Below are 18,369 nucleotides of genomic sequence, written 5' to 3'. Positions count from 1 at the left end.
CCCCCTGAGATCACCATCCCTCAGGAGCTCACGGTACCCCTCCCTGAGTCAGCTCTGGGACATCCCAGAAGGAAATGATGCCCTCCTGGATCTCTGGCTGACATGCATAGGCATCCATTACTGAGAATTCCACCAAAAACAAGTCAGAAGCTGACCCTGTATAGTCCCTTGACAGGGGCCCTCAACAACAACAACAAACATGTACCTGGTACCTTCCCAGTAAAACTGAAAAAGAACCCAAGAATCCAGGATTCCCAGGCCAGCCTGCTAGCTCCTAGCGCACAGTATGCGCCTGTGACACCAATCCTAGAGGTAGATCTGAAGTTTAAAGGCTTGCAGTGAGGGCTATGTGTGCAGTCGCCAGCCTTGCACTCCTCCCAAATGGAAACCTGCTGTTCCCGCTGCCCAGTGACCTCTTTCTGAGGTCCTGATGACACCATGGACTCCCAAATTTGAGCCATCAAAAGTGTCCTCAAATCTGGCCATGGCAGAAGCCCTGCATCCTTCCCAGCCAGGGTGTCCCTGGAGCCTCTCACCTCCCAAGCGGAGGGTGGGTAAGGCAGGGCAGCTGCTGGGGCAGGAGGCAAATCCTAGTGGAAAGGAAAGGTCGAAACGTATTGCGCAAAAGAGAGGGGCAGAGACCCATAGAACCGGAGCAGAGGAGCCTGCAGGGTGAGAACCTGACCTTAAAGCCCCTGGTGGTGGGGGTAGGGGGGAGTGAAAACAGCGGGAGCTGGCCCATGGGCAGAAATGGGCAGGGACGCAAAAGAGAAGAGAAGGAAAAAGCGACAAAAGGAGGGAGAGAGAGGAAAGCAGAATAAACAAAGAAAGAGAGGTGATGGAAAGAGACTGGGCAAGGAAGGCACAGGAAAGCAGAGAAAAGAAAGGAGGGGGAAGAAAGAAAAGGGGGAGGTGGGGGAGGAAGGCAGATTTCCTACCTAAGAGAAAATCCCCATGGTGCTGGGCTCCAGAAAACCCCCAGACCAGACCACTCCTCCCTCCTTCTCCCCCCTGACCACCCCCTCCCCCTCTGCCTGCCTGGCCCGGCTCCGTTGGTTTCCCTGCGGTCGGTTTATTTTTAAAAACGCCGACGCCGTCCCCCCCGCCCGGCCCTCACACTGTGGCCACAGGGGCCTCAGCCAAGCCCAAGGACCCCACCCAGCCATGGGGCGGGAAGGAGGGGTGAGAGAAGGCAAGCAGCCCCAGGCCAACAGGAGACCCCCCGCCCTGGGGAACACAGGGCCCCAGGGCCCACGGGGCAGAGAAGGGAGAGCTGGGCACCAGACTGCTCAGAAGGTTCTGGAGGCCAAGAGCCGGGCACTTGGCTAAGGTTCATTGCAGCCTCAGTTTCCTTGTCCTGCTGCTTGGGCTCTCCCGAGAACTAGGGAGAGGGTCCTGGTTACGGATTCTAAATAGGTGTGTCTGTGTCCCCATATGGGGGAGCTGGGGGCTGGAGCCCACCTTCAAGTTGTTTTTCCTCCTACTTCCACCCACATCCATTGAAAACAACGACAACCACACCAAGACAGGCTCTAAGTACTGAAGGGGGAATCTCTGGAGAAGGAACAAGATAAGGAGCTGTCCCAGCTCTCACTCTCACATGGGGAGGGGACCCCGCCCTCTTTTCCCTGACCTTGCACTAGAAGGCTCACTTGGACATCTGAGTGCTGACTGGCCACCTGAGGTCCCCGTTTCCAGTTCTCCACTTTCAGCCTCCTCCCAAATTGTTTAGTTCTTCCAGCTTCCAAGTCTCTGTCCCCACTAGCCCCCATCCCCATTTCTCCCTCCTCCCTGATCCTCTGCATCTCACTCAGTCCAGGTGTGCCTCCTGTCAAGCTTCCCTCTCTGAACCCCCAAGTTCTTCCCACTGTCCAAGAGGACTTCCTGATGGGGGTATAAGAAGAAGCTTGAGGACTCAGGTGCCCCTCAAAATAGATGAAAGAGACAGAGGCTGGAAGCCTTGGTGTTAGGGGCATCTCCAGCTTAACAGAGAGTGAGGGACAAGAAAGCCCAGTTTCCAGGACACGCTCCTCTTGCCAAATGCTACCCCAATCTCATGTCTTTCCAGCAGACCTCTGGCCCAGCCACTCCCGCAGGCTCTGGTGCCACGCTGGCAACTCTGGCATGAAGCCCACGCCCATTGACACGGCCCTTGCCTTGGGTGGACCCAGGATTTCCATGCACCTCAGTCCTCCAGCTTCCTCAAGACCAAGCACAGCGTTTCAGTGATGGCTCAGTCGAGTCTCTTGGGGAGATGGTGGGGTGAGCAATCTGCCTCCTTGCAGCAGGGGTAGACACAGCCCCTGAAGACCCCCAGCTGGGTCATGGTGCCCACCCCACTGCCTCACACGCCATTCCCTCAAACTCAGTCACAGGTTCGCTATCCACCAGTCTTACGCACACCATTCCCCACTTGGACTAACAGATATTCGAGTGACCCAGCTTGTACACACACCTGTGTTCCCACAAAGCCAGCCACACGTGCAGGTGTGCTGCTTTACATTCTGACACTTACATGCAGGCCAGTGAACACAGGTGTTAAGAGACTCCCGGTCCATCTCACACACACCTCTCCTGCAGGCTGAATGAGTCAGCTTGGACCTGAGCTAATGTACTGGGAGCAGACATGGGGCCTTCAGAGGGGCCCAAGAATACAGAAGGTCAAGGCCACCGATGGGAGTTGATCTTTGGGGAGGGCTCTCTGGTCCCAAATTCCTATGGAGGGAGCCAGAAAGCAGAGGTGGTAACAGAGACACAGAGTCAGAGATCCAGAAGCAAGGAGAACTCAGGACATTCAGACAGCCTCTGAGTGACTGTGAGTCCACCTTTCCAACTATGATGTGCCATGAGTCCCTCAGAAGCCCTGGCAGAGTCAGCAGTTTCTCAAGCCCCCAGGCCCTGACCCCCATGGTACCCTAGTGCCCTCCATCCTCAGTGCCAGAGGCAAGGGATGCTGGGGTCCCAGCCTGGAGGGGAAGTGGCCTGGTCCGCCCTGGAGCCTCCCACTCCCAAAATAGAGCTGAGTTTGTCTTTGGCTGAAAGCTAAATATTTGTGAGCCGGGCAGGCGGCCTCAGACCCTGGCCCTCCTCCTTGGTTGCCTCTCAGACCTGGGCCCAGTTCCTCTGGTCAGCCCCCCCACATACATGGACTGCCTTCTCCCTTCTCTCATTGCCCACCTCCTCTGCTACCAGCCCAGAAGCCCAGCCCCCTCCCCACCTACAAATCAGACAAGACACTGCTTAGGGTGAGTCCCGAGAGCCAGGACCCCCAAAGAACCATGTACTCACGGTTACCCAATGCCCACTCAGCCAGTCCTCTGGCCTATTTCTCTCCCCCTGTCCCCTACCAGTTTCTCTCTCTCCCACTCCTCTCTCTTCCCTCCCCTCCCCTCCCTTTCTCCATCCCTTGTCCACTCCTCAGAGTTGGTGTGCTTGGCTGACCTCGGGGGTCCATGCCTTCTTCTAACCTAATCCCCTCTGTCTTCCAATGACTGCTCCGTGACCCCTTGCCCTGCTCTCTCTCCTCCCCTTTCTCCTGCCTCCTGCCCCCCACCCCTCCTCTGACCCCTAGAAGTGACAAGCACCACAGCAACCATCTGTGTGAGTTAGAAGGTGGGAGTGGACAGGGATTAGGACCATTAAGATCGAGGCTGGTGTCCTGGGGGAAGGAGGGGGCAGTTACCTCAAGCAGGGAGGACGCCATCCTGAGGCTGGGGAACGGGTCTCAGGGAGCCAGGCAGATGGAGAGAGCTGAGCCGGAGAGAGGGAGAGGGAGAGGGAGGGAGAATGGGAGAATGGGAGAGAAGAGATCTAAAGTTAGAAGGGACTAGGGGGTGGGGGTGGGGGGGCTGCTCTCTGTCTGTAGGGATCCACCCTCTAATTACAGCTTTCCCAGCGGAGAAGGCTCCGGATCCAATGAGCAGGGCGAGAGAGGGAGGCAGAGGGTCCAAATTTCCTGCTCCATTTGCTGAGCTCCCCCAAAGAAGGGATCTGGGCGGGAGAGGAGAAACGGGGCTCCCAGGGAAGCAGGAGGGGGTAGGGACGGGGCAAGTTGTCAGGGCATGCCGGGGGGCGCTGAGGGTCTGGGCGGATGCAGGGTGGGCCCAGGTGCCCCACACCCTGCCTCCAGCCATCCCATAGGCGGCTGTGGGAACCCCTCCCAGACAGCTCCCAAGTGTCCTGTACCTGGGGGATAAGGGGCTGGGTGTCTTGAGTCTCTCCTCTCTGGAGGTCTGGCACTGAGAGTGCTGGCAAGGGGTCGCCTGAGGGTCCGGGGAGGGCTCCGCTCCTCTCCTAGGCCAGCTGCACTCCTGTTCCCACTCAGCCTCTGATCCTAGAATCCTACTCTTGACTCCGGAGTCCTGGCTGCGGGTCCGCGGGTGGCGGCGGCTGCTCCTGCTGCTGCTGTTGCTGCTGCTCCTGCCGCCGCCGCTGCCGCTGAGGGAAGGAACCGGAGGGAAAAGGAACAAACCCCAAACCACTAATTAGAGATCCAGGGGGGGGGATGGGGGATTGGGGACGACACTCACACAGAGAGACTGGAACACACTGACATACACACTCATGGACAAACACAGGACGATACATGTGCACGTCCACGCGCGCAGTGCTCCCCACAGGGGCATGGCCACTGTCATGAATGAACAGAGACAAACTCACACACAGATGATCGCAGTGACATGGCTGGAGGCATGCACGCCACACACACACATCCGAGCTGACCACAGAGATGCCTGCTTCCTCAGTCACCCACCTCGAGAGCAGGAGAGCCGTGTGGACCGTGTGTTGTGAAAGTCAGGAGGGAGCGTGTGCTCTGGGGTTGAGGCTTTCTGCTGCCCAAGCATTTGAGGGTCACGGAGGTAGGTTCCAGAGCAAGGTCTGGAGGGAGGGACAGGGTGGAGAGGGCTTGGCACAGGCTTGGGGCTCCCCAGTCTTCCTCCCAGTACCTCAGTTTCAGTCTTGAGAAGTGACACCTAGGCCTACCTCCCTTTGTGGGGCAGAAGCTAGATCTTGCATATCTGAGAAAACTTAAGGCAGGCAGGAGTGAGGGTAGGGGGTAGGAAGTCACTGGGTCGACGCATCCATGCCTGAGCCTGGCCTCTTTGGATCAACTCCCTTCCCCCCGAAGACAGACCCAAGAAACCATCATTCCTTGCCAGTTACCAACCCTGGGCCCTTCTTGGCCACACACACATCCAATCTCCAACCTTTGATGGATAGTTCTCATGAGCGCTCATGCTCTCCTGGGAGTGGGTGCCTGATTCCCTTTATCACTGTCATGCATTAATTCCCCCTGCAGCAGGAAGAATTGAAGTTAGAGCTTAGGCAGGACTTCCCAACTTTGACTTCTCATCAAAATGGAGAAGAAAAGAAAGTCAACCAGTTGGAAGAGGGGAATGCAAAAAAGTCTGTGAATTGAAACCTGGACCCTGAGGTAAGTTTATGGGAGAGAGAGGACAGGGCAGCCAAGTGGAAGAACCAGCATCTCTCCCACTGAGGGGCCCAGCCAGCCGAGGTTGTTTTGCAAGTTATTCCCCAACACACCCCTCTCCCCGGGCCAGCCCTGCCCATCAGAGGAATGGAGCCTGGTCCTTCCCTGCTCTCCTTATTCCCCAGTCAGTCCCCTCACTTGCTCTTCCTGGGTGCCCACCTCCAGGCTCCTAATACTCTCCCAGCTCAGCTTCTCAAGGCAAAGTTGGGGAGGGGGCAGGAGCAGCTGGAAGTCCTGGGAGAGTTGCCTGCAGTTTAACCAGCAGGCGGGGTCAATGTTCAGGGAAGGATGGTGGGGGAGTTAGGGTTTCCAGCCCCAGGATTTGACTTCTCCAACAGAACGCCGTAGACCCAACTTTTGAGGAGAGGGTTAGGGAAGCAAGGTGACTGGCAGACAAAGGAAAAGAAGCAAAAGAAGAAACACAGCGAGACTGAGAGGCATACAGAAGAAATGAAACAATCCAATAAAATCAGAAGAGAAACTAGGGTAATAAGAGGGAGAGAAGAGAGGAAAACAGTGTGTGGCTTAAAAAAAAAAAAAAAACAGCAGAAAAAAGGAAAAGAAACAGGCCCAGAGAAACAAAGATGAGGAGACAATGGCTTCGGAAGAACAGGACAGGGAGAACTGCAGGACGCCTGGCCAGGTCCAGCGGAGGCAGAGGGTTAAAGCGGCCAGGCAGGTGGGGGGCGGGGATGAAGTAAAAATAGTCCATAATTGTGTCCGATGATTACACGGGCCACCCCACCCGTCTGCCCAAGAGGAAGTGCCCGTGGTGGGGTGTCCCATGACCTCGAAGTCTCCCCCTGGTGGGGGGTGTTTCTGAGCCTGAGGTGCCAGATGGATTTCTGGGCACCCCCTCCCCGAACCCAACTCAGAAGTTGGTGAGGAAAAGGGGAAGCTTTGGGCAAGTTACTGCATCACCAGCAGAAAGCCATCCAGCTTTTAGATCAGGCAGGCAACTGAGGCAGAGGAGAAAAGTCTAGACTCCAGAGAAGAGATGGTAGGTGAGTGAGGGGTTGGGGCTCCAACTAGATTGGGGAGGAAAGGAAGCAACTGAAAAGGAAAAGGAGGCAGGAGGAGAGGAGGTGTGGGGTTGAGGAGGGTAAGGGGAGACAGGTATGGTCAGCCTTCTCCACTTCCTTTGGGGATCTGGATCCCTAATCCTACCGGGGGAGGAGCAGGAGTGCTAGGGAAGGGCAAGGAGCAGGGTCCCAGGAAGATGTGAGCCAGGGCCCCTGACATGTTAACCCCAGCAGGATAGTCCCTAGACACAGAACCCCCTCCCAAACGTCTGTGTTGAAACCAGGGCAGAGGGGCTGCCTGAAGCTCCCAGCTCCCTCCCTCAGGACCCTGGGCTCTGACTTCTTCCACACCTTTTTTAAGATAGTCCTGCAGTCCAGACCCTGCTATTCCTGGGCCCAGACACACACGCCCTTCCCAGCGCCCCCAGGGGCTGGGGTCATCAACTGGGAGCCCTGACCAAGGACCTGCCTCCACTCTCTCAGGCCTCCCTCAGCCCGGCCTCCCAGGGGGTGGGGCAGCCCAGGCAGAGGCGCCATGTGGCAGGGGCGGGTAGAGGCTGCGGCTCTGGTCCTTCCAGTATAAACCCCCTAGGCATCTGGTTTCTATCCACCACCACCCCACCACCCTGGGGGCCCCTCAGCCTCCGCCCATGGCCACCCAGACACTGAGCTCCAGAGATGGACGCCCCTGAAGGAAGGGGTGGGATGGTGCCTTTCTGATCTTTCAACCCCAGGACCGAGCTGAACCACAGGGACGCTCCCTTCCCTCCCTGCCTCCCTTCCCTAGAAGAAGCAGGGTGGGATTTCTAGGTTAGAAGGGGTTGAATCTGGAACCTGCCTCAGTTTTCTTTAGCTCTTTTTGGAAAGGTCGGTGGGGGTGGGGAGAGTGAACCCTTGGGAGAGTGGGAGACTTCTATCTCCCTTCTCCTCAGGGAAGTGCTTCCTCCCACCCCACTGCCTTCTGCCCACCCTGGGCTTCCTCTGAGACCCCCAATCCAAAGGGATTCCTAACTCTTCCTTTGTTGTTGCCATGGGTTTGGCTACTCTAGAGAGAGTCACCAGCAAACAACGAACAGAGTCCTGAGATATAGATCAACACATTCGCTGATACAGACTTAATGAGTCTGTATCAGTTTCAGATAAGCTCTTGCACACGCGATGAATTATGAACATACATACAGTCTGCAGGCATCCACACTGACACACATTGATATATATACATACATTGTACAGATGATGCTTACACCAAGACACTGACCCTAACCTCCAATCACAAAAATGCACACACTAGCACCTATACATGCCTATAGACCCACAGTCACCTACAGAGACTCACACAGACTCTCAATACACATTTTTACATATGTGGCAAATATCACATATATATACATACACAGGTCTATCATCACAACCTTACGGCTCTAGAAATCTAGGGGATTTAGGAACTCTTCTTCATATAAGAATCTGGACATAAGGGTGATGTGGCAGCCACTGCCAGTCCTACAAATTATTGCCTACAATTCCTACTAGTGTAGGAAACTCGTGGGTAACTTTGGGGACTTGCTGATCCTTTATCCTTCATATCCACCAGAAGTCAGAGACCCACATGGTCCCAGTAAACTCCCTGGCCCTGGGGAACCCCGGCATCCCCACCCCCACCCAGACCCCCCCCCCTCTCTGCGGCCCGCTGACTCATCTCTCCCTCTCTGGAGCTCCCCAACCACAGGGGCCTGGAAGAGAAGCTTGGAAAGTTGCGCTCACGTCCCGGGCCCCTAGTCTGGCCACTACCCACCCTCATGCACCCAGGCCCAACCCTTGTCTCCAGTGGATACACTAGTGACAGAGAACACAGAGGGGACAGGAAAGAAGGCACCCAGAATCAGGAAAACAGAAAGACAAAGGGAAAGAAGAAGAACATAGATGGTAGGGATACAGATCAGAGACCTTGAAGGACAGCTGCTAATCTGAGAGGGTTCTCCAAAAATAACAGGGCTGATGAGCCGGGAAATGTGCTCCTTGGGTGGGGGGAAGGTCCACTCATGACCTTGGGATGTGGACACTGCCCAGTGCCTTGACATTCTGAGCTTAGGCTCAGGAAGCTTGGACAAGAGAATCCCATTGTGGGAGGCAAAGCTGAGGATACAGGGAAGAAGGGAAACTTTTAGGAAGCCAGCAACCTCTGTATGTGTGTGCGTGAGTGCTCAGCTGCTCAGTTGTGTCTGGCTCTTTTCGACCCCATGGACCGCAGCCTGCCAGGCTCCTCTGTCCATGGGATTTCCCAGGCAAGAATACTAGAGTGGGTTGCCATGCCCTCCTCCAGGGGATCTTCCCAACCCAAGGATTGAACCCACATCTCCTGGGGCTCCTCCATTGGCAGGTGGATTCTTTGCTACTGAGCCACCTAGGAAGCCCCAATCTCTCTATAGAAGGTTGCTTGAAAAAGGAGCTACCCACCCTAAGGTTCACATAAGCATATTTACACATCTGTGATATCTCAGCTCCCTCCCTCTCCACTGGATCTCCCCATCCCCTCTTCCAGTGCCTGGGTTACAAGGCAGGACTCCTCTTGCTGGCCCTGGTTCCTCTCTGCTCTGAGCCTCAATCTCTTTAGTTGACATTTGAGCCCCAGGATAGGAGATAATACAGCAGTTCCAGGGGAGGCAGATCAAGAATCAGAAGAAATGCGCTGGTAAGGCTAGGAAGGAGCAAGGATGAGAGGAGACAAACAGGGAAGGGTAACACTGAGAGGCCTGATTTGGGAATAGAGGAACCTGCACTGGGTAGGCATTTTGAAAGGCTCAGCGTGAAATTAAGATGCTGGCCAGGGACTTCTTTGGTGATCCAGTGGTTAAGAATCTGCTTTCCAATGCAGGGTACATGAGTTTGATCCTTGGTTACGAAAGGCTGCAACAAAGATCTGATGCAGTCAAATAAATATTTTTAAAAATTTAAAAAGACTCTGGTTATCACCAGCAAGTGCTTCTGTGTAAGAATGATACCCTGGAATCTGATGCACAAAATACATTACTGTCTTTAAAAAAAATATTTCCTTATTTGGCTGTGCCAGGCCTTAGTTGGTGCACATGGAACCTTTGATCGCCATTGTGGCATGCAAGATATCTTTAGTTGTGGCATGCAAGATATCTTTAGTTGTGGCATGTGGGCTCTAGTTCCCTGACCAGGGATCGAACCCAGGCCCCCTGAATTGGGAGCACCAAGTCTTAGCCACTAGACCACCTGGGAAGTCCCATATTTACTGTCTTTAAACAAAGAGAACCTGAGGTTATAGAGTCCTGATCACATTTTCTATCCTTAGTGATGAGGCCGAACAACTCAAGGCAATGGTTCTTGGAAATCTTAGACATACTCCACCCCACTCCCCCTGATTTCTCTGACATGCTTAAATTGTTCTTGGGAGAACAGTTTTTTTTTTTAATGCAGACTAGATCCAGGAACATTCGTTCATTCAACAAATGCTCAGCAAGCACCTACTTTGTGCCAGGCATAGCAGGACTAGACTTGGACTTGCAATCACAAATAAGACAGACCCCGTCTTTTGCCACACAAACCTACAACCAATCTAAAGAGTAAGAAGTATCTTAAGAGAGTAAGTACCGGATGTTATTGGAGAACAAAAAAAAATGAATCTAAGCCAGTAGTGGGAGAATCAAGGAAGGTTTCCTGGAAGCAGGGATGCACAGGTAAAGAAACTGAAGAAAAAAAAAGAAACTGAAGGATGAAAAGGAGTCAATCAGGTGAAGAGAGGAAAAGTGTTATATGCAAGGGGAAGAGTGTATGCAAAGGCCCAGAAGTCTGAGGGATTAATGATATTTTGAGGAGCTGAAAGTTGAGTGCAACTAGAGTACGAAGAGTAGGGGCTGATGGAGAAGGTCTCATCAACTGTGCAAGGGATCTGAACCAGATGCTCAGGGCAACATATGGGAATATTTGTATTTTCGAAAGATGCCCCTGGCTGCAGAGGAGAGAATGGAATACAGACTTAGAGCCAGGCAGTTCTAGGCAGATCAACCGCTTACTATGGTGTAAGGTTGGGCACACTGTTTAACCTTTGATGCCTTGGATTCTTCTTCTTTAGAATGGGGAAACTTAATACAGCAACCTCCCAGGGTTGTTATAAGGATTAGGAATAATACATGTGGAACTCTTACCACAGGGCTTGGCACTTAGTAGCTGTTCCATAAATGGTGCCTAATAGTATTGTCAGAGTTTGGAGGAGGGCAAAATCAGAGGCAAGACCAGTTGACCGGAGCAGTCCAGACAAGAGCTGAGAAGGTGTGGCCTGCAGCAGCAGAGGGCATGAGGAAAAGTCAATGGAAAGGTGATATTTAAGGAGCTGGTGTAGAGAGAACATGGTGAATGATCAGATATGAGAAGTGAGGGAGACCAAGCAATCAAGGATGACTTCTCTTGCTAAGTGTGTTGGTTGTGGGCATGTGCACACAGGACATGTGAGCATGTGAGAGGTACCTATTCAATTCTGCGGTGGCCCTTGATAGCCAGCTGCTGTGCCTGGTCCACAGAATGAAAGGCCATGCTGCATCTGAGGACCTGCTTACAGCCTCCCAAGAGGGTCCCCCTCACACACTCAGCCCTAGCCTCTATTTCCCTTTTCACCCATCCCTGTCCCCTGCCCCCTCCAACAACTCCCTTCAACCCACCCACCCCCGTTCTCCTCTCCTAGGAAGGAACTCTCTGTAAGTTTAGAGTCTGCACAGGCCACCCTTCTCCATCCTTCGTTTCTCCATTGCCTGGGTTAATGAGAGTCCTTGAGGGTCAGCCATTCCTTCCCAAGCCCCCTCAGTCGGACACCTCCCCACTGGATCCCCAAGCAAGCACCGCTTGACTTTCTCGGCGGGGAGGTTTGACGACGGGCGAGCGGTATAGCCGAGGCAAGTCTGGTGGTCTCAGCCCCATCTCCAGCTGCTGCGCTGATGGGTTCCTCTGGATTGGCAGATCGCGAGGCCTGAGGCCTCCGGGCCCTGCCTCAGTGTCCCCACGAGCGGCTGGGAGACGGAGGGGCGGGCCGGCCGGGGGGCGAGGGGCGGGGCGCGGGCGGGGCCGGCCGGGCCGGGTGCCCGGGCAGGAGGCAGCTGCATATCTGCGGTCCCGACCACAATTGCTGGGAGTCGCGTCCCGGAGACTGGCGGCGCTGACTCTGCCCGCTGCGGCCGCCGCGCCGATTAGAACCCGAGAGGGAGCGCCAACCCGGGGGAAGGGGGGAGGAGGCGGCGGCTGGGAGCTCTGTGTGCCCCTTTCCCCTCCGCCCCAGCCAGCGACCCCAGCTGCCCCTCCCAGACCTCTCTCCGTGGCCTGAACCTGGAACTGGAGTCCTGCCTTCCCAACCCAGGCGTCCTCCTCTGGACCATGCAGGGCCCGAGATCCTGAAGGTGCTAACATCCCGTTGACCCCAGGCTGCCAGCCTCTCGTGCCCTTTCTCTTCCCTATCCACCCACACAAAGAGGAGTCTGAATCTCAGGACTTCTACCCCCGCTTTCCCCGCTTCCCACAAGCACTCTAGGTAAAAGCAGTTCCAAGCGAAGAATGGGTCAGAGACTCGAAAGGACCGGCATTCAGGGGCCAGAGCACCCCCTGCTGGCTGGCCCGAAGCCCCTGCCCCTCCCCCTCCAGCTGTGACCTCCAGCTGTGGTGGTTGGGAAGAGCTGGCCTCTTTGATCTAGGAGCGTGGCCACCCCCTCCAGGCGCCCCATTAACCTCCATTATCCCAATTAGGCAGCCCTCCCAGTCCTGGATCCAAGCTTCAAAGCCCCTTCAGTGAGGAGAAGGGGCTGAAGCTTACGCCACCCCCCACACCCACCCCCACCCCCACCCCCACCCCCACCCCATCAAGCCACACCACTTTCAGACAAGACCCAGGTGTTCCGGTCCCCAGCTTTGGGTACAGGCTAGCAGGGCCCGAAAAGGGGTCTCCGTCTCCCAGGCACCAAGCAGATCTCAATCCTTAAACTTCACTAGAAAAAGATAGATGAACCCTCTCGCGGACTCTCAGTTTTCTTACACATTTAGGTGGCAGCATCCAGGTTCCTGGCTGACCTGAGCTTCCAATCAATTTATCCTGGTTTATCCAATGAAGAGGGAAGCCAAGAGCCACCCCCTCCTCCCTTAATCCTATCTCAACACTCTCCCCCTCCCTCCTGGAACAATTTCCGCTGGGGGAGCCGGAGCAGGGCCCAGCACAGTGGCCGCTTCCTGGAACATTTTCCTGTATCCGAAACCGCGGCTCCCTCCCCAGGGACCCACTGATCAAGGCCAGATGGGAGCAAGGATGGGGGAGGAGGAGAGGGAGCCAGGCTCTCACCATCACCCCCTCCCAACACACATGCACACCACAGGGAGCCCTTGCCTTGACACACAAAGGCACACAGTGCATGCCACCATCACACACCCGTGGGCATTCATGGCAACACTGACAACCACAAGGGCCAGGTCTTAGAAGGAGACGTACATAGAAGTCAAATAAGTACATTCAACACACACATCCCTCTCTCCTTCCACTCCCTTACTCCTCTGAAGTCTTCTTGGCCCTGGGCCTTCCCTGCCATCTAAGAGATCTTAGGAATCCAAGAATACTGGATAGGAGAGCAGGCAGGCCTCACTTAACAGAGGTTAGGGCACAGACTGAGACATCCAACCCTGCTAGACAGCACCCACCACTTCATTCCATTTCTGGATGGTTCTCAGGCCTGACCCCTCTTTCCAGGGTCTCGAGAACTGGAGTAGAGGAAGACTGCAATGCTCCCCCTCAGTGCTACCCTCCAAGCATCTTCTAGGTACTTCCAAATCCTGCAGAAGCAGCATATGATATCCAGTGGACTCAGTCATGGCAGCCAAGAGATAAAGAGAGGGCAAGAAGGTGCAGCTCCAGGAGCTTCAGGAGCCTGGGACCTGGGGACCTGTGGCTGGAGAAGGGGAGCCATTCCCTTTTCCAGGGGACCTTACCCACCCAGGGATCAAACCCAGGTCTCTTGCATTGCAGGCAGGTTCTTTACCATCTGAGCCACCAGGGAAGCCCCAGGTTGAGATGCATCCTTGGGTGGGCACAAAGCACCAATCTTTCGGTTAATAGCCAAACGTGCTAACTGATTGTGCATACAGTATAGTGATTCACAGTTTTTAAAGGTTATACTACAATTACAATCATTATAACATATTTTCTATATTCCCAATATATTCTTGTAGCTTACTTCATAAGTAAGTAAACTACCTAAAGGACTTCCCAGGTGGTGCTAGTGGTAAAGAATGCAGATTAGACATGAGACATGGGTTCGATCCCTGGGTTGGGAAGATCCCCTGGAGGAGGGCATGGCAACCCACTTAAGTATTCTTGTCTGGAGAATCCCATGGACAAAGGAGCCTGGCGGGCTGGAGTCCATAGCATTGCACAGAGTCAACATGTCTGAAGCAACTTAGCACACACGCACAAACTACATAATAGTTTGTACTTCTTAATCCCCTACCCCTCTATGGCCACTCCCTGCTTCCCTCTCCCCACTGGTATCCACTAGTTTGTTCTCTATATCTGTAAGTCTGTTTCTTTTTTGTTATATTCAACTCAGCCCATTCTTTAGCCTTACCCTCTTCTGCCACTGCCTTTCCAGTTCAAGAGCCTAATTGTTACATCCTAGCCTTTGTCTTTTGCTAAGAACGGTACAGATTTGGGCATGGATACAATATGTAACAGAGCATTGGAAAAGTTGAAGATGGAGATACATTGTCTGCTGTTTCTGGAACATCTCCTTGGTTTAAGGAAAATATCTGAAGCTGCAAAATTCCAGAAACTCTATAGAGTACCATGGAAGAAGATGAGGGAATGTGATAATTGTAGGAAGAATCAAAGCTCATCAGCTTGGCCAAAAGTCATTAAGTTGTTTCCTCAGTCTTATGGCCTAGTTAGAAGGCATATCCTTAGGCTCACCTGAGGAGGGTATGCTTCAAGCCATCTTTATTCACTTGTTTAATGGTTTACCTCTAGACTATCTAGAAGTTCTCTATTTGGTATAACTACTATCATCCATCTACCTATTTAACCTGCAACTTCTTGCTCTTGTTCAGTGGCTAAGTTGTGTCCAATTCTTTGTGACCCCATGGACCACAGCACACCAGGCTCCTCTGTCTTTCACTGTCTCCCAGAGTTTGCTTGAATTCATGTCCATTGAGTCAATGACGCTATCTAACCATTTCATCCTCTTGCTTTAGCTCCAGCAATAAAAGCCTACTAATCAATTTAGTAGTCAGTAGGATTTATTGAGTGGACCCTTCGGTGAAATATTATAGAGAAAATGCTACATAGAACCCTTAGTGCTTGCACTTTAGGATCTTAACAACCTAGGTAGGGCAAAAGAAAAAAAAACTGAAAAAGCATGGGACCATGTTTGAAAGCATAGGTGACTCACTTTTCTCATTTTCCTCATTTGAAAATAAACAAATTTGGCTACATCTAACTGAGAAACACTGACTTCAGTGAGCACTAAGTTTCCTTTCTGATTTATCTCAGGAATGCTAGAATAGGCCTTTAACAATACAAGGCATTAATAGAGAGAAGGGTTCAGGATGAGGGGGACACATGTATACCTATGGCCGATTCATGTTGATGTATGGCAAAAAACCATCACAATATTGTAATTATCCTCCAATTTAAATAAATAAATAAAAATTTTAAAAATCATTAATCAAGAGCATGTTAATAGTTAAGTAAGAAAAGTCATATCATGAATTTAATAGATGCTAAGAAGACATTTGACAAAATTAAAAATGGCTATTGTTAAAAAAAAATTTTAAGAAAAAATAAAAATTCTCCAAAAAAAAAAATATTTTTAAAGCAAAATGACAGTTAAAAAAAAAAAACATTTTGGCTCCACTGTGCAGAATGTGGGATCTTAGGTCCCTGACCAGGGATCAAACCCGCAGCCTAGCACTGGAAAATTCGGAGTCTGAGCCCCTGGACCACCAGGAAAAGTCCCCCAAAATGACTAGTCTTTCTTTTTTTTTTGTCACCACCCCATGACTATTCTTTTTTAAAAAAAACTTTGTCTGGCTGCACTGGGTGTTAGCTGCAGCCCTTAGACTCTCTAGTTGTGGCACTCCGGAATGCTCAGGCTCAGTAGTTGGGGTACCCAGGCTTAGTTGTTCCTTGGAGGATGGAATCTTCCCAGGCCAGGGATCAAACCGGTGTCCCCTGCATTGCAAGGCGGATTCTTAACCACTGGACCACCAGGGACGTCCCTGAAAAATGACTATTCTTAATAAAATCCACTTGAAAAAAAATCATATTCAACAAATGGTGGGGATTATTTGAATCTTGGTTCCTTCTAGCTCTAAAGTTCTAGGGTTTTGAAATCCTTTCTTGGAACGGAGATCAGGTTTCTTGGAGTGGGGAAGGAGGTCTCTGACTTGCAAAGAAAAAAACTAAAGATGCAGAGAGACAGGCAGGTAGGTATTAAACACCCAGATAGACTGTGACCAAGTAGAGATGGTCTCCCAAGTGTCCTGACAACAGGCCAGCCAAGGTTGCATTTCAGTTAAAGATAAAAAAAAAACAATCATTAGTTATTATCTTTTATTATATCCTGGGGCTTCCCCGGTTGGCACAGTGGTAAAGAATCTGCCTGCCAATGTAGGAGACACAAGAGATTTGGGTTCGAACCCTGGGTCCAGAAAACTACTTGGAATAGGAAATGGGAACCTAATCCAATATTCTTGCCAGCAAAATTCCATGGACAGAGGATCCTGGTGGGCTACAGTTCATGGGGTCACAAAGAGTCAGATATGACTGAGCAACTAAGCACACACACACTTATCACTTCTCAGGGACTGTGGGGTCCCAGGAAAGACAAATATGTATAAAATACACAATCTCTCACCCTCGAGTAGCTCACAGGCTTAAATTAGGAAGATTCTCTTTTCCAAAGCGGAATCCATGGTGTGCTACTTTTTAGGAAGATTCTCTTTTCTGAAGTGGGGTCTGTGGTGTGCTACCTTAGTACCTAGTAGTACCCAGTAGTGCTTAGTACACAGGGCAGCAAAGCAGGGACATAAAATAAATGGAAATTTTGAGATAATTTGTCATTTTAAAAATAAAAGCATTAAAGTAGTCATCAAAAGAGAACTCAGAATTTTGTGTCACATCCTTACTTGTACTTAGTATTTTCTTGTATCTTGAAGCCATTTTGCTAGAGACGTACACCAGACCGTAATCTTTTTGGATCTTAAGATCTTTATAAGTCTTAACTCTGTCCAACTCAGCGCAGTGTGTTCTGCAAATGGGAAGGGATTCCAGAGAAAGAAAGACCCTTGGTGGTAAGGACAGTGTGCAAATAGCTTCTAGACTTTTTCAGACAAGACTTCTAGATCCTAAGGTCTGAAAGAGGAGGGATCAAGTTTGCTCAGTACCACCAGGTGGCAGGAGTGAGCTGCCCAATGACTTGATCTAGCACCCACTCTCCAGGGCTTGTTCACACCGCCAGAGCATTGGCACTTTTTACAGGTGACAACACCAGAGCCACCAGTGCCAAGGTAAGGGCTGAGGTGAGAAGAATCCTCAGAGGGTTATGGTACTGGTTCTGCACCTTCCTCCCCAGTCTTGACTCAGAGAAGGCAAGACCCTTGTCAAAGGTCTAAAAGTGTCCAGACTCCTAGGCCAGAATTCAGCAAGCAGGCGTCTATTTTTTGCCCCATTCACCAGCCTACCAGCCGTTCACAGACATTCCCTGAGCATCTACTATGTGTCAGATATGTGCTAGAAGTGTCCACAATAGCATTTTACAAGAAATGTGCAATCTAGTAGAAGAAAACCTGGTAAACATCCATGCTCCTATGATATGGCGGCAGTCTGGGGTAGTAAAAGTGTGCTGTCTTAAAAGTCAGACAGGCTTAGGTGTGAATTCAAGTTCTACCACTTGCTAGTTGTGCAAATTTTGTGAGCCTCAATCTGCCTGTCTGTAAAATGAGAGTAAATGACTCTCATAGAAGACCCAAAAGATGTTATATAAAAATTCACCGCCTAAATTTTTTTTAAATAAAAGAAATAAAATTCACTGTCTGCCACTTAGCTGATGGGGCTTTCCAGGCAGTGCTAGTGATAAAAGAATCTGGCTGCCAAGACAGGAGACACAAGAGACATGGGTTCGATCCCTGGGTTGACAAGATCCCCTTGAGAAGGAAATGGCAACCCACTCCAGCATTCTTGCCTGGGAAATCCCATAGACCAGAGGAGCCTGGCGAGCTACAGTCCATGGGGTCACAAAGAATTGGACATGACTAAGCACTCACTACTCACATAACTGTTATTATCAATGCTAAACACTAGGGAGACAGCACCCAGCTTACTCTTGAGGAGACTTTCTACCCAGAGGTCACCACCCAGAGAAGGTGACCTCTGGGTAGAAAGTTGAAGGATGAGTGGAAGATTTAGAGAGTAAGGGGGGAGAAGAGGTGTCAGTGGGTGGGGATGGAAGGAGATTCCAAGAGAAGGAGTGGATGGACAAACTGGGGAGGATGAATGCACACTCTAGTTTACCAGCAACTAGGACATGAAAAAGGGTTGCTGTCTAGAGTTCAGGCTGATGTGATCTGGATTCTCTCCAGGAATCAACATGCATTTAGTGACTATCTACTCCGAGCCTCTTTCAAACATTGTTGAGCTCAGCTCAGTTCAGTCGCTCAGTTGTGTCCGACTCTTTGTGACCCCATGGACTGCAGCACGCCAGGCTTCTCTGTCCATCACCAACTGCCAGAGTGTGCTCAAACTCATGTCCATTGAGATGGTGATGCCATCCAACCATCTCATCCTCTGTTTGTCCCCAAACATTTCAAACATTG

The 18,369-nt window shown here is 51.6% G+C and overlaps 1 protein-coding gene across 8 annotated transcripts in view; it reads right to left on the bottom strand.

Moving 5' to 3' along the window:
* Window positions 1-18,369, bottom strand: part of SP7 (Sp7 transcription factor) — a 45,242-nt gene that overhangs the window by 3,892 nt on the left and 22,981 nt on the right. For 3 of the 8 annotated variants that reach the window (XR_014083628.1, XM_081596098.1, XM_081596094.1), the window contains exons 3-4: window positions 4,186-4,437; window positions 3,683-3,750 (exon numbers count right to left, since the gene is read on the bottom strand). Coding sequence is in view for 7 of the 8 variants with exons in the window: in XM_081596098.1 (XP_081452224.1) it covers window positions 3,683-3,703 (21 nt within the window). In the remaining variant the exon portion in view is untranslated. Of the gene's footprint in view, window positions 1-3,682; window positions 3,751-4,185; window positions 4,438-4,753; window positions 4,879-5,167; window positions 5,294-11,370; window positions 11,533-11,831; window positions 11,990-12,550; window positions 12,588-18,369 lie in introns of those variants that run through there. The other 5 variants (XM_081596096.1, XM_081596097.1, XM_081596095.1 and 2 more) reach the window with 4 other exon arrangements.

Source organism: Giraffa tippelskirchi, chromosome 4, assembly GCF_054371585.1.
Source record: "Giraffa tippelskirchi isolate mGirTip1 chromosome 4, T2T-mGirTip1v1.2.pri, whole genome shotgun sequence".
Classification (NCBI taxonomy): Eukaryota; Metazoa; Chordata; class Mammalia; order Artiodactyla; family Giraffidae; genus Giraffa; species Giraffa tippelskirchi.
This window is presented reverse-complemented; position numbering and strand designations above follow the sequence as displayed.